Genomic DNA, 20,894 nt, shown 5'->3' with positions numbered 1-20,894 from the left:
ACCCAGGCCATCGGGCCGTGTCTGCTGTTAGCTTAGGAAGGACAAGGGCCACACACTCAGCCCTGGGAAGTGGAGCCCTGGGTTTGTAACTGTAACACGTTGGCACGCACCATGCACCCCTTTCATCACCCAAAATGAACGGTCTGGGTTTTAGATATTTTAAATTCTGGTTTTGGCTAACACGTTATAATTTTCCCCTCCTGTCCCGGAGCATGACCTCGGATTGGAGTCTCGTCTGTCTGGAGACTGAGGTAACCTGCTTCCAGCCCTGGAGGGCGGAGCCTGTGCAGCATTTACTCTGCAGTGAGGCCTGGCGCCAGGCTTCAGCCGTTTGAGTACCGCCAGAGCCTTTTCGTAACGTGGCTTGTGACTGTAGGAGCTGAGATGAGCTGTGCGTCAAAGCGGACCCCAAATGTAACTGCGCAAGGAAATGCACGCGGGGTCTCGTGACCCAGCGGCGGCTGAGCTCCTGTGGCTGGGTACCGCCTGTAACTCCACAGTGCCGGCTTTTCACGTGCTCCTCCCAGCGGGGTCAGGAGAACCTGCTGTGAAGCCAGGGGAAGTTGCAGCGTGGTGAGAGCTGAGCCTGCCTCAGAGTGCTCGGCACGGCTCCAGCTTTGAACCCAGTTCTTTCTGTTGTTAAAAGGCACTTGCTGCCAGGCGTGGCAGCTCACGCCTGTAATCCCAGCACTTTGAGAGGCTGAGGCGGGCGGATCACCTGAGGTCAGGAGTTCGAGACCAGCCTGGCCAACATGGAGAAACCCCCATCTCTACTAAAATACAAAATTAGTCAGGTGTAGTGTTGCATGCCTGTAATCCTGTCTACTCAGGAGGCTAAGGCAGGAGAATCGTTTGAACCCAGGAGGCAGAGGTTGCAGTAAACCAAGATCACACCACTGCACTCCAGCCTGGGCAACAAGAGCGAAACTCCGTCTCAAAAAAAAAAAAAAGGCCGGGTGCAGTGGCTCACGCCTGTAATCCCAGCACTCTGGGAGGCTGAGGTGGGCGGATCATGAGGTCAGGAGACCGAGACCATCCTGGCGAACACGGTGAAACCCCATCTCTACTAAAAATACAAAAAATTAGCCGGGCGTGGTGGCAGGCGCCTGTAATCCCAGCTACTCGGGAGGCTGAGGCAGGCGAATTGCTTGAACCCGGGAGGTGGAGCTTGCAGTGAGCCGAGATCACACCACTGCATTCCAGCCTGGGAGACAGAGCGAGACTCTGTCTCAAAAAAAAAAAAAGTCACTTGCCGTGGTTTCCTGTTTTACCAGGGGATGCCCCCAGGCGGGGTGTACTCGTCATGGGATCACAGACCCAGTGCCTGGCCAGTGTGTCTCCTGTGAGGTGGTTCCCGCCTGTGGTCAGTGTCAGGGGCTCACAGTTCTTTCTTGATCTAGAAATTGTCCTTCCAAACAAGATGGCTCTGCATTGTTTAGGTGTAAAATATATGGGTAATTAAGTACAAAACGACCAAGTTCTTGTGCCTGATTGTTCTGCATCCTGGTATTTGATGAGTTTCCAAATGGCCATTTTCCCACTGCAGGCTCTACAGATTCTTCCCTGCCACTGGAGAAGGAGGAGCAGGTCCGACTTCAGGCTCGGAAGTGGCTGGAAGAGCAGCTCAAACAGTACAGGGTGAAGCGCCAGCAGGAGAGGGTGAGTTCCCTCTCCCGAACAAGCTCATGGAAAGCTTCCTGCCCTAGAGACAGCTGTTGGTCCCACATAACCCTGGGACCTGCCATTGGCTTCTCTGAGCTGCCATGGGCTCAGGGGCCTCTGCAGCGGTTGACTCTGCTCCTGTCGTGTGGGTCCCACCTCTGGGGGGACTCCACAGGAGCCTGGCTTGTGCCCCCTGCCTGGTCCTGCTTCTTTTGCAACAAGCACATTTTATTTCTAAATCTGCCAATTGAAAAGCAAAGAAAGCAAACACAGGTGACCTCAGAGACACTGTGGGTTCAGTTCCGGACCACCACAAAAATGTAAACATTGCAATAGAGCAAGTCCTACATGGTTTTGGTTTCCTAGAGCATAAAGAAGTTATGTGTATACGCTTCTGTAGTTTACTAAGTGTGCAGTAGCACTGTGTCTAAATAAAACGGATGTACCCACATTAATTTGAAAATGCTTTATTACTAAAAAATGCTAACGATCATCTGAGCCTTCAGCAAGTGTAATCTCTGTGCTGTTGGAGGATCTTGCGTCAAGTTTGATGGCTCCTGACTGATCAGGGTGGTGGTTGCTGAAGATTGGGCTGTAGGAATTTCTTCAAACCGCAGTAAAGTTTGCCTTGGTGATTCACTCTCTTACAAAAGATGTCTCTGTAACATGCAGTGCTGTTTGATAGGATTTTACCCATTCAAGTTTTTTTTTTTTTTTGAGATGGAGTCTTGCTCTGTCGCCCAGGCAGTGGCGCCGTCTTGGCTCACTGCAAGCTCCGCCTCCCGGGTTCACGCGATTCTCCTGCCTCAGCCTCCCGAGTAGCTGGGACTACAGGCGCCCGCTATCACGCCCGGCTAATGTTTTTGGTATTTTTAGTAGAGACGGGGTTTCACCGTGTTAGCCAGGATAGTCTCGATCTCCTGATCTCATGATCCGCCGGTCTTGGCCTCCCAAAGTGTTGAGATTACAGGCGTGAGCTACCGCGCCCAGCCCTCCCTTTCAAGTTTTATTGCGAGATTGCAGCAATTCAATCACATCTTCAGGCTCCACTTCTAATTCTAGTTCTCTTGCTGTTTCCACCACATCTGCAGTCAGGTTCTCCACAGAAGTGTGGAGCCCCTCAAAGTCGTCTATGAGGGTAGAAATCAGCTTCTTCCACACTCCTGTTAATGTTGATATTTTGACCCCTCCAGCCATGAATCATGAATGTTCTTAATGGCATCTAGAATGGTGAATCCTTTCCAGAAGGTTTTCAGTTTACTTTGCCCAGATCCGTGAGAGGAATCACTATGACTATGGCAGTTGTACCCTTACAAAGGTATTTCTTAAGTAATAAGACTTGAAAGTCAAAACTAGTCCTTGATCCATGGGCTGCACAATGGATGTTGAGCTCGCAGGCATGAAAGCAACATTCACCTCCTTGTACATCTCCCATCAGAGTTTAGGTGACCAGGTGCATTGTCAATGAGCAGTTAAAAGAAAAAAAGAGCCGGGCGCGGTGGCTCAAGCCTGTAATCCCAGCACTTTGGGAGGCCGAGATGGGCGGATCACGAGGTCAGGAGATCGAGACCATCCTGGCTAACACGGTGAAACCCCGTCTCTACTAAGAAATACAAAAAATAGCCGGGCGAGGTGGCGGGCGCCTGTAGTCCCAGCTACTCGGGAGGCTGAGGCCGGAGAATGGCGTGAACCCGGGAGGCGGAGCTTGCAGTGAGCTGAGATCCGGCCACTGCACTCCAGCCTGGGCGACAGAGCCAGACTCCGTCTCAAAAAAAAAAAAAAGAAAAAAAGAAAAAAATATATATGTGTATTTTGAGACAGAATCTCGCTTTGTCACCCAAGCAGGAGTGTAGTGGTGTGATCTTGGCCCACTGCAACCTCTGCCTCCCGGGTTCAAGCGATTCGCCTGCCTCAGCCTCCTGAGTAGCTGGGATTAAAAGCATGTGCCACCCTACCCAGCTAATTTTTTTTTTTTTTTTGAGAGACGGAGTCTCACTCTGTTGCCCAGGCTGGAGCGATCTTGGTTCGCTGCAACCTCCACCTCCTGGGTTCCAGTGATTCTCGTGTCTCAGCCTCCTGAGTAGCCAAGATTACAGGTGCCCAGCACCATGCCTGACTCATGTTTTTGTATTTTTAGTAGAGACGGGGGTTTCACCATGTTGGCCAGCCTGGTCTTGAACTCCTGACCTCAAATGATTTGCCCACCTCAGCCTCCCAGAGTGTTGGGATTACAGGTGTAAGCCACCGCGCCCGGCCTTGAAGAAAGTTTCTATGTGTATTAAAAAAAAAAAACTGGAGAGTAGCCGGGAAAGTTTTGTTGAGGAGTCTGATGAGGAGGTTCTTGCTGTTTTGTTTTAAACGTGTTGAAGTCATTCACTGAAGAGTGTGCTTCAGACCAGGGGTGGTCGTGCTGGTCACTCGAGTGGGGCCTTGCAGCAGTGAGACCACTGAGGATTGGAGGCCTGGCCGCACCCTGTGTGGTGAGGGCCTGGGGAGGTGGTGCTCTCTGATTGTCAGTGGAGGGAGTATAATCGGTGCCACTGTTCTGAATGGCAATTTTAAGAATGCTGCTTGTGGATTTTAAATGTAATTTTTGTACTTTTGTTTTCTTCTCAGTCCAGTCAACCTGCAACCAAAACGAGACTTTCTAGCACGCTTGATCCTGAGCTCATGTTAAACCCAGAAAACTTGCCAAGGGCCAGCACCGTGGCTATGACAAAAGAATATTCCTTCCTGCGCACCAGTGTCCCTCGGGGGCCTAAGGTGGGCAGCTTGGGGCTTCCGGCACACCCTAAGGAGAAAAAAAGTTCCAAATCAAGCAAAATCCGGTCTCTGGCCGATTACAGAACTGAAGATTCAAATGCTGGGAATTCCGGGGGAAATGTTCCGGTTCCCGATTCTACCAAGGGTTCCCTGAAGCAGAACAGAAGCAGCGCAGCGTCCGTTGTGTCTGAGATCAGCCTGTCCCCCGACACTGAAGACCGTCTGGAGAACGCCTCCCTGGCTGGAGACAGCGTGTCTGAGGTGGATGGAAATGACAGCGACAGCTCATCGTACAGCAGCGCCTCCACCCGAGGGACCTATGGCGTTCTGTCGAAGACGGTGGGCACGCAGGACACCCCCTATATGGTCAACGGCCAGGAGATTCCTGCAGATACGCTGGGCCAGTTCCCCTCGATTAAGGACGTCCTCCAGGCTGCAGCCGCTGAGCACCAAGACCAGCGGCAGGAGGTCAACGGGGAGGTGCGGAGTCGGAGAGACAGCATCTGCAGCAGGTGGGGGGACAGCAGAGGTGGGCGGGGTGGGTGGAGGTGGGTGGGGCAATAGCAGAGGTGGGAGGGGCCGACAGAGGGGGCGGGGCGGGCAGGGGTCGGTGGGGCCATAGCAGAGGTGGGCGGGGCAGGCAGAGGGCCTGACCTTAGATGTTGCTTCCCCAGCCCAGGACTCTCCACACTGGAACAGGGGATACACAGCTTTTCTTCCTGATTCTGTCCTTAGTCTTGACATGAACATTTCATTCATACCAAGTCTGCTGCTTTTTAAGCAGTCGTCTGTGTTATTAAAATATCCACTCTCCTGTTTGCATAGACTTGTCACTAAGCTGCATGATGCCCGTCTCACGTTTCCTAACAGTTCCCGCGTTGTGAGGTGCCAACTGTTGGCAGGAATGTTCATCCGTGCATTCATGCAAGCCTTAGCTCTCTACTTAATTTAAAAAGATTGGGAGAGAGCAGCAGGGGTGCGTGGAATTTGGAGAACATGGAGGAATATGAAGGAAAATCAGGATGGCTCTGGCTCGCACAGGCCTGACCCGTGCTTTTGTCCCCAGCGTGTCCTTGGAGAGCTCTGCAGCAGAAACCCAGGAGGAGATGTTGCAGGTGCTCAAAGAGAAAATGCGACTCGAAGGACAGCTGGAAGCCTTGTCACTAGAGGCGAGTCAGGTAACGGACGCTCTTGACGTCTTGGCGTGCGGCGAAGTCGGAAAGCACGTGTGGCTCCTCTGCTGGGTTCGAGGTTTCAAGATGTGGTTGGGAATCAGCCGCCGCAGCGTGTGTGGCAGCCGAGTGTTCTGCATCTTTACGTTTTTTGTCTATTGTCAGCCTTAGAAAGAGGTGTGAGTTTTCTGCCTCATCAGGCGTGGGTCCGTTTCTCCCTGCATCTCACCAGAGTATTTCCTAGATGTTAGGTGTCTCACAGGCCTTAAGAGTTAAATTCTCTTGGTGGGTTGCACCTTTTTCTGGCACGGTGAACCTTTTTTCTTTGTAGTGCTTTCTGCTTTTTCTGATACTAGTTTTGCTATAGCAGAAAAAGCCACACACGCTGGCTTTGGTTAGCATGTGCCAGAAACATCATTTTCCATCCCTTTTTCAGCTCTCCTTTGTCATTTTGTTGTATGCACTTTACCCATAGCAAAGAACTAGGTATTTACCGTCTGTCGACAGTTGAGTAAATCTGTTCAGTGGGGGTCAGCTGTCTGCTTCTGTCGTGGAAGCGTGAGATTGCACCCAGGCCCTGAGGTGACAGGGCTGAGGGGGCCTCCTGCAGCGAACGGGGCCACAGAGCAGGGCCGTAGCTGCTCACCGCGCCGGGAGCTTGCCTTGCTAAATGCACATCTCATGCTGAAGATGGTGTTCTTGTACAACATGGTCCTTGGACACAAACCTCCTAAAGCTGTGTCTACGGACAAGGTGATTTCGGCTGTTTTGAGGCTAATTCTGGTTGTACAGTCGTCACTTCTCCAGCGTTACAGCGTGAGCCTCCCGTCGCCGGACGCGTTTCCCTTCCTCTGTGTAGCCACTCTCTCGAACGGTGGCTTGCTCTCACTGCACTTTGTCTTCTTACCCTCCTGGGGTCACTGATCGGTGCTTCGGTTGCATCCACACCACCATCGTGAGGGTTGTTTCAGGTGTGGTGGTTGCTGGCCCCTTGCTCTAGGGTATCCTTGAGTTTGTGTTTCCTCAATTGCTTTGGGTGTTTGTTGTCTTGGTGATGTGTGAACTGGATCCCTCCCCGTAGGCCTTAGTGTGGGGGCCGGTGGGGGCCGGTGGGGGCCGGTTGGGGTCGGTGGTGGGGTGATTTTCGCGGGCAATTCTCTGCTGCTCGTGGGGCCACACAGCATTGCCGTGGTCACTCAGGACTGTGCTGTGTCCCGTGGCCCTGGCTGGAGCCCCTAGAGCCACACTTAGGAAGCAGCCACCTTTCCTTGCCTGTGTTTTTTGCCCATTTCCCCCCAGATCCGAATCCACTGTTAATCTCTCAGGGGTCCCTCTACACGTCTGGCATTCTGTGTGTGCGTGCCATATCCATGCCATATCTGGCATGCCCATGTGCACGTTTGGTGTTTTGAACACGTTTCCCGTGTCCTCACAGGAGAAGGGTGCTTCCCCAACGCTGCCCGAGCGCTGCCCTGTGCAGGTGCAGTTGGGCCCAAAACTAGTGCAGCTCCGTGTGCGTCCTGGGCCTGTTTGGAAAGTCGCCTTCTTCTGGGACGGCTGTGCTGGGAGAGTGCCTGGGGTCTCGGGGCAGGGTCCCCTGTCAGGCCCTGGGAGAGCACCTGGGGGTCTCAGGGTCCCCCGTCAGGCCCTGACTGACTCGCCAGTTGTGTTCCTGTTAATACACTGGACGGAAGTGACTCGTTTTCTGAAAGTCATTGTGGTTGTTGGGATCTTTTCAGGCACTTAAAGAGAAGGCTGAGCTACAGGCCCAGCTGGCCGCCCTCAGCACGAAGCTGCAGGCGCAGGTGGAGTGCAGCCACAGCAGCCAGCAGCGGCAGGATTCGCTCAGCTCGGAGGTGGACACTTTGAAGCAGTCGTGCTGGGACCTGGAGCGAGCCATGACCGACCTGCAGAACATGCTGGAGGCAAAAAATGCCAGCCTGGCATCGTCCAACAACGACTTGCAGGTGGCCGAGGAGCAGTACCAGAGGCTGGTGGCCAAAGTGGAGGACATGCAAAAGAGCATGCTCAGCAAGGACAACACAGGTGAGGCCAGGCCCTGGCCACGCCCTCCTCCTTCCCTGACTGGTCCCTGCTGCGCCCTCCTCCTTCCTCGCCACACCCTCCTCCTTCCTCTACTGGTCCCCACCACACCCTCCTCCTTCCCTAGCCATGCCCTCCTTGGCCACGCCCTCCTTCCCTGGCCATGCCGTCTTCCTTGACTGACTGGTTCCCACTGTGGCCGCCTCCTTCCCCGACTGGTCCCTGCCGCGCCATCCTCCTTCCTCTACTGGTCCCTGGCCATGTCCTTCTCCTTCCCCGCCACCGCCCTCCTTCTTCCTCAACTGGTCCCCGGCACACCTCCTCCTCCTCCCCTGACTGGTCCCTACCACGCTGCCACGTCCTCCTCCTTCCCCAGCCCCCGATCCAGGCAGGCGCCCAGCGAGCTGGGGCTGGTGCTGACAGCTCTGTTGGCTTGTGACTATACCTGTGGGGGTTGCATTGGTTTATAATTTACACATAAGGAGGCCACTTTTCTAAAGGAAATACAATTTTTAGTTGAACTTGTGGAATTGTGTACATTTTTGTGTGCACATCCAGGGGAATGAATTAGGTCTGGGAGATCGACCTTGGATCCTGGACTGTCTGCGGTGATCATTTACACGCATCCTGCCTCAAAAGTCCAGTGGTATTTCGGGGGTGTAGAGCTGCTCACTTATTCCACAGAATTGCAGATTCCATTTAAAATATTCAAGAACAGGCTGGGCGCGGTGGCTCACGCCTGTAATCCCAGCACTTTGGGAGGCCGAGGCGGGCGGATCACAAGGTCAGGAGATCGAGACCATGGTGAAACCCCGTCTCTACTAAAAATACAAAAAATTAGCCAAGCGCTGTGGCGGGTGCCTGTAGTCCCAGCTACTCGGGAGGCTGAGGCAGGAGAATGGCGTGAACCCGGGAGGTGGAGCTTGCAGTGAGCCAAGATCGCGCCACTGCACTCCAGCCTGGGTGACAGAGCCAGACTCTGTCTCAAAAAAAAAAAAAAAAAGATATTCAAGAACAGCTCCTTGACTGTCTGTCTGGCAACCTTTTCTCCCTGGATGCAGCGTGTTGGTCCAGCTGCCTCCCTGTAGGGCTCGCCCAGCGAGTACAAGTAGGACGGTGGACCACGGGAACCGTGGCGGGCTTCCCTGTGGCTTGGCAGCACGCATTCTGCCCCCTCAGTCCCCGTCTGGGCCAGTCCCAGAGCCCACACTCCAGTGCCCAGCAGGCACGGAGAAGACTCTGGTTGACCTGCTCAGAGCAGGCGTGGACAGGAACGAGAAGGAGAGGGCGAAGCAGGGTCAGAAGGTTGAAGACCAAAGCCTGGGGGACTGTGGAGTGACCTGGGTCCAGAGTCCTCCCAGGGAGACTGCTCGGTGGCCTCATCTCTCAGGACTTGGGATCGCCTGAGCGAGGGGGCGTTGGTGCAGCCACCGGGAGGGCTGACTCCACGTCAGCCAGTTCGCCCATGAGGCTGTGAGACTGGGTCTTGGATCTGATGACACAGAGGAGGGTGACAAGCTGGCGTCACAGAGGCTGCGTTCCAATACAAGAAAGAGAAAGCCAGCTGAGAGGCAGTAGTACTCCTGTAACCGCTTTAATATTTTAGTCGAGCATTTCGTGATACCCAGTCCCTTCAGAAAAACTATGAAACCCAAAAAGTTCTCAACACTAAAGTAGTTTGGGGCCCTGTGGGTTGCCACGCTTCACTTGACCAGTAATCGGGGGGTAGCAAAACCAGCCTGAACTGTGGTGAGGCTGCCCAGTCCTGACCGGGGGGCGACAGATACCCTTGCTGTTTGTTGATGGCTGGTAGACATCGTTGGGTCGAAGACGAGAGCCTCGGCGTCCGCGACAATTTTCACAGATTTCATAAGTGTGAATTTGCCGACTTGATTAAATTTGTTTGAACCCCAAGCTCAGTATTCATGGACATGTGTGGAGCAGCAGAGTATGTGAGTCATCCTAGGCGCCCGCTGAGGAGGAGAGGATGCTCTGCCTGCCTTCGTGCTCAGCCCGAGCCGGAGGAGTTCTTTCCAGGGCCATGTTTTATTTCTTTTGGGGATAATTTTGCACTTTAAGATGGCCCCAAACACTAATGTTTTTTTTTGGTTGTTATTGTTGTTGTTTTGTTTTGCTTTTGAGACAGAGTTTCACTCTTGTTGCCCAGGCTGGAGTGCAGTGGTGTGATCTTGGCTCACCGCAACTTCCACTTCCCAGGTTTAAGCGATTCTCCTGCCTTAGCCTCCCTAGTAGCTGGTATTACAGGCACGTGCCACCACGCCCAGCTAATTTTGTATTTTTAGTAGAGACAGGGTTTCTCCATGTTGACCAGGCTGGTCTCAAACTCCCAACTTCAGGTGATCCACCTGCCTCGGCCTCCCAGAGCGCTGGGATTATAGGTGTGAGCCACCGTGCCAGGCCAACACTGTCTAGTGTTTTTAAACGCAGAGAGGATGTGAGGTGTTCTGTGGAGATGTACTTCATTTTTTTCTTTTGATTTATTTTTTAAAAATTTATCCTGTTTCTGTTTTTTTAAATTTTATTTTTGTTTTTAAAAATTCATTTGTCTTTGAGATGGGTTGCTCCGTTGCCCAGGCTGGAGTGCAGTGGGGCAGTTGTGGCTCACTGCAGCCTCGAACTCCTGGGCTCATAGGATCTGCCCGCCTCAGCCTCCCAAGTAGCTGGGACCACAGGTGCATGTCGCCCCGCCTGGCTAATTTTGTTTTGAGCGGAGGATCTTGCTGTGTTGCCCAGGCTGGTCTGGATCTCCTGGGCATGGCACCCCCATGCCCCCTGCACCCCCATGTCCCCTGATCCGCCATGCCCGGCCATCATTATTTCCTAGAGAAGCTCTGCTCAGGCTTGTTGGCTAAGTTGCTGTTGGCTGTGAGCTCAGTGTGAATGAGTGGACGCTATGTATTGAATAGGTGTCTTAAATGGAGACGCAGAACGGAAGTTATGTATCGATGAACTGGTGAAGATGCTTTGAGCAGAGGCCCGCAGGAACCTCACCCTACATTTCTCCCAGGAGCAGCGTCTGTCAGCGTCCACTAGTGCCGTGTTCACGGCGACTTCATGGAGTCAGCCACGGGGAATAACCGGAACTGATCTTATTTGGTCTCCGCTGAGAGTCCCGCCTTGTTCCCGCACGCGCGGAGCTGCGGACTCCCCCGTTGGCTGTCACTGGCCTGAGCTGCTGTGCTTGCCCCATTTCAGTGCACGACCTGCGGCAGCAGATGACAGCTTTGCAGAGCCAGCTTCAGCAGGTGCAGCTGGAGCGGGCGACGCTGACCAGCAAGCTGAAGGCGTCACAGGCAGAGATCTCGTCCCTGCAGAGTGTCCGGCAGTGGTACCAGCAGCAGCTCGCCCTGGCCCAGGAGGCCCGCGTCAGGCTGCAGGGTGAGATGGCTCACATCCAGGTACGGCCCCCGTCTACCTTCCAGGGCAGGTCACGCTTCTTGTCTTCGCGTAGAACGGTGCTTTTTCCAAAGATTTTTCTGTTTTTAGAGTTCACAGACGTTTTTGTTTTTAATCTGCTGTCTAGCACACCCTGTGTCCCATGTAGGATGTGTCCCGTGGGCCCCCCCACAACCTTCTGACATGGGAGACCCACAGCAGCCTCTGCCAGCATTTTCAATTCCAAAGCCTGTCTTGCTGGGCACGGTGGTGCATACCTGTAAATTCTCATCTGCCTGGGTCTCAGGACTCTCCCACCCCGGCCTCCCCACTCTGCTGCGATGTCTTACAGGTGTGTGGTGCCAGTGGGGTTCTCTTCCTGGTTGGAGCTTTTCCTTTCTCTGCTGTGTGAGCCCTCAGTGACACACAGGGGCCACATCTTTCCAGCGTCCCTCGCATTTCCTACATACTGTCGGAAACACTTTCCTCTCCCATCCACTCGTTAGTGGGCACAGCCCATGTCCAGCTTGGTCCCGCATATGTGGGAGCGTGTGTCTGTCCAGGCCTGCCCCTTGGCCCACATGCTGGAGACACCCGGACCGACAGGCGAATGGTTCACGTGCACCTCGATCCGAGTCTCAGCACCTAGCCTAATTAGGATGATGTCAGAGATGCTGAAGAGCGCCTTTGGTCAGCCTTAGTCTTTTTGTTTTTGTTTTTTTTTTGAGACTGTCTCACTCCGTCACCCAGGCTGGAGCAGTGGTGTGATCTTGGCTCACTGCAGCCTCAACCTCTCAGACTCAAGCGGTCCTCCTACCTCAGTCTCCTAACTAGCTGGGATCACAGGCATGCGCCACCATGCCCAGCTAATTTTGTATTTTTTGTAGAGACACGGTTTTGCCATGTTGCCCAGGCTGGCCTCGAACTCCTGGGCTCAAGTGATGCCCGCCTCAGCCTCCCAAAGTGCTGGGATTACAGGTGCGAGCCACCGCACCTGGCCTGTTATCTTTTAATTAGCTGTGGAATTTTTTTTTCCAGGTAAAATATTATATATTTATTAAAACTTTATTTCTCAAGAGGGGAATGTGAAATACTAATTCCACCAAATGTTCCTTTTTTGTCTAGATTTACGAATATATACAATAGAAGTTTTCTTCAATTTTTGTTACTTTTTTTTTTTCTTCTGAGATGGAGTCTTGCTCTGTCTCCCAGGTTGGAGTGCAGTGGTATGATCTCGGCTCACTGCAACCTCTGTCTCCTGGGTTCAAGTGATTCTCCTGCCTTAGCCTCCTGAGTAGCTGGGATTACAGGTGCCTGCCACCACGCCCAGCTAATTTTTGTATTTTTAGTAGAGACGGAGTTTCACCATATTGGCCAAGCTGGTCTCGAACTCCTGACCTTGTGATCCGCCCGCCTCAGCCTCCCAAAGCGCTGGGATTACAGGCGCGAGCCGCCGCGCTCAACCTATTACGTGCTTTCTAAGCCAGAGAACCATATGGAAAGCATTTGTTCTACGTACAACATAACTTGGAAACAAGTCAGTACACAGATTAATACAGTTTTTTAAAACTGTGATGCATTTATATGAGGTAGTATTTAAAGAAGTAAGCCATGCCAGGTGTATTTTAGAAGTATAGTTTGGACCAGGTGCAGTAGCTCATGCCTATAATCCCAGCACTTTGGGAGGCCGAGGCGGGCCAGTCACTTGAGGCCAGGAGTTCAAGACCAGCCTGGCTAACATGGCAAAACCCCATCTCTACTAAAAACGCACAAGTTAGCCAGGTGTGGTGGCGGGTGCCTGTAGTCCCAGCTGCTTGGGAGGCTGAGGCATGAGACGTGCTTGAATCAAGGAGGCAGAGGTAGTGAGCCAAGATCGAGCCACTGCATTCCACACTCCAGCCTGGGCAACAGAGCCACACTTTGTCTCAAATAAAAAACCAACAATAAGGAAGTGTGGTGGTGTAGCCTGGACAACAAAAAGAGGAAGCTTCAAAGCGATGGTGGCTCTAGAGCCCTATCTGCTTTTTTTCCGGAGACAGGGTCTTGCCCTGTCACCCAGGCTGCTGGAATTCAGTGTCACAATCATAGCTCCCTGTAGCCTTGACCTCTTGGGCTCACACAGTCTGCCTGCCTCAGCCCCCCAAGTAGCTGGGACATAGTTGAACACCATCACACCTGGCTAATTGTTTAAACATTTTCTGTAAGGACAGGGTCTTGCTACGTTGCCTAAGCAGGTTTTGAGCTCCTAGGCTGAAGCGATCCTCCTGCCTCAGCCTCCCAGCGTGCTGGGATTACAGGATGAGCCAATGCTGGGCCCTCACTGCTTTTTCCAAATACCTTTGGAATCCAGGTTCAGCATTCCTTAATCAGAGTTTTTAATACATTTTTTTGGTACCCAAATGTATCCCTTCATTCCCGGTAACATTCAGAAGGGAGGAGAATTCCAGGCAGGCACTCTGCTTTCATGGTCTCAAAACACAGTCCCAGCAAAGGCTGTCTTCCCTGGCTCTGTGTATCTTCTCCTGAGGTCCTGGGGCCTGTGGCTTCTGTCACGTCTCGCACTTCGTACTCCAGGAGGTAGCATGGAACAGGCGACGCGGGCAGGTCCAGCTGCAGGCCCCAGGCTGTCCTCACATCTCCTTTCAGTGCTACTTCCCTTGGCTGACGCCGTCCTCCTCAGAGCCGTGGGACTGGGCTTTTTCACGAGACACTTGGCCAGGGTGGGCCTGAGCACCTGGGGGTCTGGGCCGGGCCCTAGCTGGGCTGTAAAGGCTGCGTCCCGGGAATGGCACCTGTCAGGCAGGCCCTGGTGTGTGTCTGGCTGGATTTGGTCAGTTAAGATAAGGCTCCTCACCCACAGGGGCTCAGAGATGCCTCGTCAGTGGGGACTTTTGGGTAGGTCCTGCTACAAACCGCAGTCTGATGAGCTACAAACAGCATGATGAGCGCTTACGGATGGCCTGCCCGCCCTCCCACTCGGGCACACAGAGCCCAGACAACGCATATTTTGACGTAGGAAGACGTGTGGTGGGCGGTGGGGCTTATGTGGGAGACATTGAGGGGCAGCCCGTGACCCTCACCCTGGGGCCTCCAGGGACAGGCTGGTCTGCATTTCTTGCTTGAAATTGAGCAACTTTTTACTTTGTGGGGTTTGTTTTTGAAGGTTGGACAGATGACCCAAGCAGGTCTCCTGGAGCACCTGAAACTCGAGAATGTGTCCCTGTCCCAGCAGCTGACGGAAACTCAGCACAGGTCCATGAAGGAGAAAGGACGGATCGCGGCACAGCTGCAGGGTATTGAGGTGAGGCTGCGGCCAGGGCCATGTAAGGTTGGGAGAACATACACATACACAGACGTAGATACGGTGTGTTTTTTCTTACATGTTCTATCTCTCTGTGTGTATCTCTTAAATATTCTCATGGATGGCCTGCAGTGACCGCTCATTAAGGCTTTGGGACCCCCGCTCCTCATCCCTCACCTGTGGGGCTTAGTGCAGTGTGGCTCTTTCCCTGCCAGCCCCGCCTCAGCCTGGGCCCCGGCCATCAGTCATTGCCAGTCAGGGATGGCGGTGGGTACAGAGTAGGTAAGGAGGAAGTGTCCGGTGAGTTTGTGCCTGACAGCCTGTCGAAGCCTAGCGATGAGAGGATTTTCTTTGCTTTCTAAGCACTCAACCTGCATTGCCATTTGACCTTCCAGCAACCACACGCTGTTGAGGTCATGGCCACTGCCTGCCCAGCCATCTCCAGAGGACAGAAATGCAGCAGCCTTGATAGCTGTTCTTTAGCTGTGGGACCCTGGACAATTTCTTAGCTCTCTGAGCCTCGTCTTTTTTTTTTTTTGAGGTGGAATTTCGCTCTTGTCGCCCAGCTGGAGTGCAGTGGTGTGATCTCAGCTCATTGCAACCTCCGCCTCCCAAGTTCAAGCGATTCTCCTGCCTCAGCCTCCCAAGTAGCTGCTATTATAGGCACCCGCCACCACACCCTGCTAATTTTTTGTATTGTAGTAGAGACGGGGTCTCGCCGTGTTGGCCAGGCTGGTCTCAAACTCCCGACTTCAGGTGATCCGCCCGCCTTGGCCTCCCAAAATGCTGGGATTACAGGCTTGAGCCTCATCTTTATAAAATGGGGATAGTGTCACCTACTCGATAGCCTTGTGGAAAAATTAAAGAAGAAGGAACGGTGTAAAACCCCAAGGCAGTGTATGGAGGGAGGTTCTGTGCTGGATGATGCTGGGCCGCTCTCGTTGCCGACCTTTCCCATTGTGCAGGGAGCTCGCCGCAGCCTCACGTGGTTTCTCGTCTTCTGCGACTGCTCCCACCTCTCTGTGGCATCAGCTGGGCCACCCGGCTGGGATGACGGATAAGAATCGTCTTGTGGGCCGGGCGCGGTGGCTCAAGCCTGTAATCCCAGCACTTTGGGAGGCCGAGATGGGCGGATCACGAGGTCAGGAGATCGAGACCAGCCTGGCTAACACGGTGAAACCCCGTCTCTACCAAAAGAAATACAAAAAACTAGCTGGGCGAGGTGGCGGGCGCCTGTAGTCCTAGCTACTCGGGAGGTTGAGGCAGGAGAATGGCATAGACCCGGGAGGCGGAGCTTGCAGTGAGCTGAGATCCGGCCACTGCACTCCAGCCTGGGCGACAGAGCAAGACTCTGTCTCAAAAAAGCGATCTGCAAACAAAAGAATCGTGTTGCGTCAGCCATAGTTCTTCAAGGGCTTAGTAGAGAAGAACTGAAAAGAATTTCAAGTTAGGAATTTGTGTTTTCCTAAGAGGTGTACCCCGATGTGAGGGCTCATCCACAGCCAGGACGCAGGCTGTGTTCACTGCAGGGGCCTCTGCTCTCTTACCTGGTGGTACCAAGCACTGCTCTTGTGAGAGCATGTCTGGGTCTCACTCCCGAAAGCAGGGACCTGTCGCCCACCTGTTGCCACACGAGAAAAGCCGGGGAGGTTCTGCTCACCAGTGGATCTGAGTCCTTCACACGGGGTTGTTGGCCTGGGCTGGACCTGGCCTCGGTCTCCTGGTTGGTGGGCGGCCCAGCTGCTCACCCGGGGCCCTCAGTCTGCAGTTGGTAGACAGGATGGGGACGTGGATGGGGCCCATGCCAGGGTGGTAAGTTTCTCCGCAGAGCACGGGACTTGCTGGCTGCTGTTCACTATTACGGTTTCCTGCCTTTTTAAAAACGCGTTGTTTGCTGGGCCCAGGCTGACATGTTGGATCAGGAAGCAGCCTTCCTGCAGATTCAGGAGGCAAAGACGATGGTGGAGGAGGACCTCCAGAGGAGGCTGGAAGAGTTTGAAGGCGAGAGGGAGCGGCTGCAGAGGATGGCAGACTCGGCGGCATCCCTAGAGCAGCAGCTGGAGCAGGTAAGTCCCTGCAGCCCTTCAGGCTGGACCCAGGCCCCAGGTGATCCCGAGCAGCCAGGACTGCACACAAGGAACCCGGGGGGTCCTCTGCTGTGGGGCCGTGTCTGCTCAGGTGAGAGGTGGGCTGTTGGTCAGATGCTGCTGCTGCTGCAGACCTGACTCTGTGTTTGCCCTGCTGGTTCTTCTGCACCAGGATTGTGTGTGAAAAAAAGACCTTCCATGGTGTCCATCAAAATTACTTGAAACCCGAACAGGAAAAGGGCTCAAAGTAGGGTTGGCACAGCCAACGTTCTCGGAGTGGGGCCGGCGCAGCCATGTGGGCTTCATTCCTTCTCCAGGTGAAGTTGACTTTGCTCCAGCGAGACCAGCAGCTTGAGGCTTTGCAGCAGGAGCACCTGGACCTGATGAAACAGCTCACCTTGACTCAGGAGGCTCTGCAGAGCAGGGAGCAGTCTCTCGATGCCCTGCAGACACACTACGATGAGCTGCAGGCCAGGCTGGGGGAGCTGCAGGGCGAGGCCGCCTCCAGGGAGGACACGATCTGCCTCCTGCAGAATGAGAAGATCATCTTGGAGGCGGCTCTGCAGGCGGCCAAGAGTGGCAAGGAGGAGTTTGACAGAGGAGCAAGACGCTTGGAGGAAGGTACCGAGGAAACGTCGGAAACTTTAGAGAAGTTAAGAGAAGAATTGGCCGTCAAGTCCGGCCAGGTACTGCGTTCTGCTGTGTTTTGTTTCGAATCAGAACCCTCCATGCAGGAGTGATGCTGCTTATTTGGTCCTTCCTTCCTGTCTTTCTTTTCTTCTTCCTTCCTTCCTTCCCTCCCTCCCTCCTTCTCTCCCTCCCTCCTTCCCTCCCTCCCTCCCTCCCTCCTTCCCTCCCTCCTTCCCTCCCTCCCTTTCTCTCTTTCTCTCTCTTTTCTTTCTTTTCTTTCCTGCTGGGTCGCCCAGGCTGGAGTGCAGTGGCACGATCTCAGCTCACTGCAAGCTCTGCCTCCTGGGTTCACGCCATTCTCCGGCCTCAGCCTCCCGAGTAGCTGGGACTACAGGCGCCGCCACCTCGCCCGGCTAGTTTTTTGTATTTTTTAGTAGAGACAGGGTTTCACTGTGTTACCCAGGATGGTCTCGATCTCCTGACCTCGTGATCCACCCGCCTCGGCCTCCCAAAGTGCTGGGATTACAGGCGTGAGCCACCGCGCCCGCCCGTGACTGGCTCTTTCACTTAGCATGATGTTTTCAGAGTTCATCGAGAAGAGAATGTTATTTAAAACCAGTTTTGGCCGGGCACTTTGATTCTTCGCAGGGGGGCTCCTGAGGGACCGCCCTCCATGTTGTAGCGAAAAAGGCTCATTCTCCAGTCGTGCTCTAGTGATAACTAGGATTTGCATGCAGCGTATTCTATATTCAGACAGCAAACCTAGGCCCTCAACAAGCTTTTCCCTATTTCTGGAGTCGACTGCCCCATGTGTGTGTGCTGAGAGCTGTTTGCTGAGATAGAGAAGTGTTTCCACAAACACACGTGTTCCTGAGTCCTGCGTGGGGCCCTCCTAGTGCAGATCCTGTGGGGTGGGTCTGCGTGGGGCCCTCCTAGTGCAGTCCTGTGGGGTGGGTCTGCGTGGGGCCCGAGGCTCTGCATTTCTCAAAATCTCCTGGGCTGAATGGACGGGGCTCCAACAGACTTTGCAGGACAAGGACCAAAGCCTGGGGTCGGCACCCTCAGCCTGTGGGCGCAGCCCAGCACCGGGTTCTGTAAACTGTCACTGGAACAGCCCTGCTTGCCCGCCTGTGCAGAGACTGGAGCTGTGTCTGTGCTGCAGGAGCATTGCTGAGCAGCTGTGACTGACATGCAGCCTGTGAGCTGCAGTCATTTCCTATCAGGCATCTCCAAGAAAGGCTTGCCAAATCCTGGGCTGGAGTGCGCCCTGGCCTCATCCCCTCTCCCACCTCCCTGCCCCTCACTGTGCCTTCATGCTCTCAGTGGTGAGGAGGGAGAGCCCAGGCCTTAGGAACCACCAGTTCCCGTCAGGACACAAATGCTTCTTCCTATAACATCTGTGCAGATGTGTGCCCTCCTGGAGCCATCAGTGTAATGTCTATGTAGATGCATCCCCCTCCTGGAGCCCTCAGTGTAACATCTATGCAGACACATTCACCTCCTATAGCCTTCAGTGTAACAACTCTGCAGATGTGTCCTTTCCTGGAGCCCTCAGTGTAACATCTCTGCAGATGTGTCCTCTCCTGGAGCCCTCAGTGTAGTATCTGTGAGGATGTGTCCTCTCCTGGAGCCCTCAGTGTAGTATCTGTGAGGATGTGTCCTCTCCTGGAGCTCGCTGTAACATTTGTGCAGATGTGTTCCCCTCCTGGAGCCTTCAGTGTAATGTCTGTGCACATGTTCCCCACAGGTGGAACACCTGCAGCAGGAGACTGCCACTCTGAAAAAGCAAACGCAAAAAATAAAGGAACAGTTTCTTCAACAAAAGGTAAAAATGTGTTGTTGATTTCTTCACTTGAAACAAGTGTGTGAACAGAGTTTTGTGTGGTTTAATTGCTTAGCAATTCCAGTGTCATTGGAGTTGAGAAGAAGGTAACAGGTAACATCTTGAGTTCTCTTTAACTCTTTTTTTTTTTTTTGAGACTGTCGCCCAGACTGGAGTGCAGTGGCACAATCTCGGCTCACTGCAAGCTCCGCCTCCCGCGTTCAAGCCATTCTCCTGCCTCAGCCTCCCGAGCAGCTGGGACTACAGGCACTGGCCACCACGTCTGGCTAATTTTTTGTATTTTTAGTAGACACGGGGTTTCACTGTGTTGGCCAGGATGGTTTCGATCTCCTGGCCTTGTGATCCACCCGTCTCAGCCTCCCAAAGTGCTGGGATTACAGGCATGAGCCACCGCGCCCGGCTCTCTTTAACTTTTTTTAAAGGTACTTAATCTGCAAAGTCAAGATGCACTTCCACAGCGGGGTGGGGGTCTTGGCCCCTCAGATCTCCAGGGGCGGCTGTCACTGGAGCGCCTGTCACTGGAGCACAACCCTGTTGTGCTCACTCTGGGGAGCTGTGTGTTGTGCAGTGTTGTTCACACAGGTTGGGTTTGCCATTTAAAATGTCTGAAACATGCACGTGGAGTTCCAGCATTGAAACAAATTATGATTACCCAAAAAGACATGGAATATAAATTTTGTGTCAGTGAAGCCAGTACCTCCTGTTGGATTTTATGGGATCTGAGCAAGGGTGACCCCCGAAGCTGTATTGTTCGTGGTGTTGTGTTTTATTTCTGAGCGAGGACAACCCCTGAAGCAGCGTTGTGAGTGCCGTGTTTTATTTTTTTTTTGAGACGGAGTCTGGCTCTGTCGCCCAGCCTGGAGTGTAGTAGTGCTGTCTCAGCTCACTGCAGCCTCTGACTGCCAGGTTCAAGTGATTCTCATGCCTCAGCTTCCTGAGTAGCTGGGACTACAAGCATGTGCCACCACACCTGGCTGGTTTTTAGTATTTTTAGTAGAGATGGGGGTTTCGCCTTGTTGGCCAGGCTGGTTTTGAACTCCTGACCTCAGGCGATCAGCCAGCTCGGGCTCCCAGAGTGCTGGGATTACAGGCGTGAGCCACCGCGCCCGGCCTGCTGTATTTTATTTCTGAGCAAGGGCGGCCCCTGGAGCAGTGTTGTGAGTCCTGCTTTGTTTTATTACTGAGCCACAAGCAAGGGGAGTACCTGTTGGAAGCAAAGCAGTGCAGTTGAAGGCTGGAGAGAGCCAGACTCCTTGGAATTGAAGAGACGTCTAGGAGGCTGGTGTGACTGCCTCGTGCACCACACACAGACTCTTGTTTAAACAGGCCGTGATGTCACCTGTGGGTAAAGAATGGTGTGTCTCAGTCGATGAAGGCTTAGATTTGATGAAATGTATCTTTACCTCAAAAAAGTTATGTCCCTGGTAAATGGTAAACATTTTTGTTGAAGCCAGCGTGACCCCCAGAAGTCCCCCGCGCCCACCGCCCAGCGTCGGCTCACAGCTTCTGTCTCGGCAGGTGATGGTGGAGGCCTACCGGCGCGACGCCACCTCCAAAGACCAGCTCATCAGTGAGCTGAAAGCCACCAGGAAAAGGCTGGACTCGGAGCTGAAGGAGCTGCGGCAGGAGCTGATGCAAGTGCACGGGGAGAAGCGGGCCGCGGAGGCGGAGCTCTCGCGCCTGCACCGAGAGGCGGCCCAGGTCCGTCAGCAGATGGCCGACCTTGAAGGGCATCTCCAGTCGGCACAGAAGGAGCGAGACGAGATGGAAACACACTTGCAGGTCCGTCCGTGTCGGACTGACTCACTTGATGGGGAGGATTCGGCCAAAGTGCTTGGGGCGCGTGTGTCTGGGGCGGGGCCGAGTGTGGGGCGTGGCCGAGTGTGGGGCGTGGCCGAGTGTGGGGCGTGGCCGGGTGTGGGGCGGGGCCGGGTGTGGGGCGGGGCCGAGTCTGGGGCGGGGCCGAGTCTGGGGCGGGGCCGGGCCTGGGGCAGGGC

At 53.9% G+C, this 20,894-nt stretch overlaps 1 protein-coding gene across 9 annotated transcripts in view; it reads left to right on the top strand.

Annotated features, from left to right (window-relative positions):
- Positions 1-20,894, top strand: part of GOLGA3 (golgin A3) — a 60,808-nt gene that overhangs the window by 21,820 nt on the left and 18,094 nt on the right. For all 9 annotated transcript variants that reach the window (XM_021923198.2, XM_031650951.1, XM_031650950.1 and 6 more), the window contains 10 exons: positions 1,547-1,659; positions 4,279-4,937; positions 5,492-5,603; positions 7,337-7,643; positions 10,857-11,059; positions 14,200-14,337; positions 16,242-16,403; positions 16,742-17,110; positions 18,802-18,879; positions 20,416-20,679. In XM_021923198.2, the coding sequence (XP_021778890.2) occupies positions 1,547-1,659; positions 4,279-4,937; positions 5,492-5,603; positions 7,337-7,643; positions 10,857-11,059; positions 14,200-14,337; positions 16,242-16,403; positions 16,742-17,110; positions 18,802-18,879; positions 20,416-20,679 (2,405 nt within the window). The remainder of the gene's footprint in view (positions 1-1,546; positions 1,660-4,278; positions 4,938-5,491; positions 5,604-7,336; positions 7,644-10,856; positions 11,060-14,199; positions 14,338-16,241; positions 16,404-16,741; positions 17,111-18,801; positions 18,880-20,415; positions 20,680-20,894) is intronic.

The sequence above is a fragment of the Papio anubis genome, chromosome 9 (genome assembly GCF_008728515.1).
Source record: "Papio anubis isolate 15944 chromosome 9, Panubis1.0, whole genome shotgun sequence".
NCBI lineage: Eukaryota > Metazoa > Chordata > Mammalia > Primates > Cercopithecidae > Papio > Papio anubis.
Note: the sequence above shows the minus strand (reverse complement) of the source record. Positions and strands in the feature narration are given on the sequence as shown.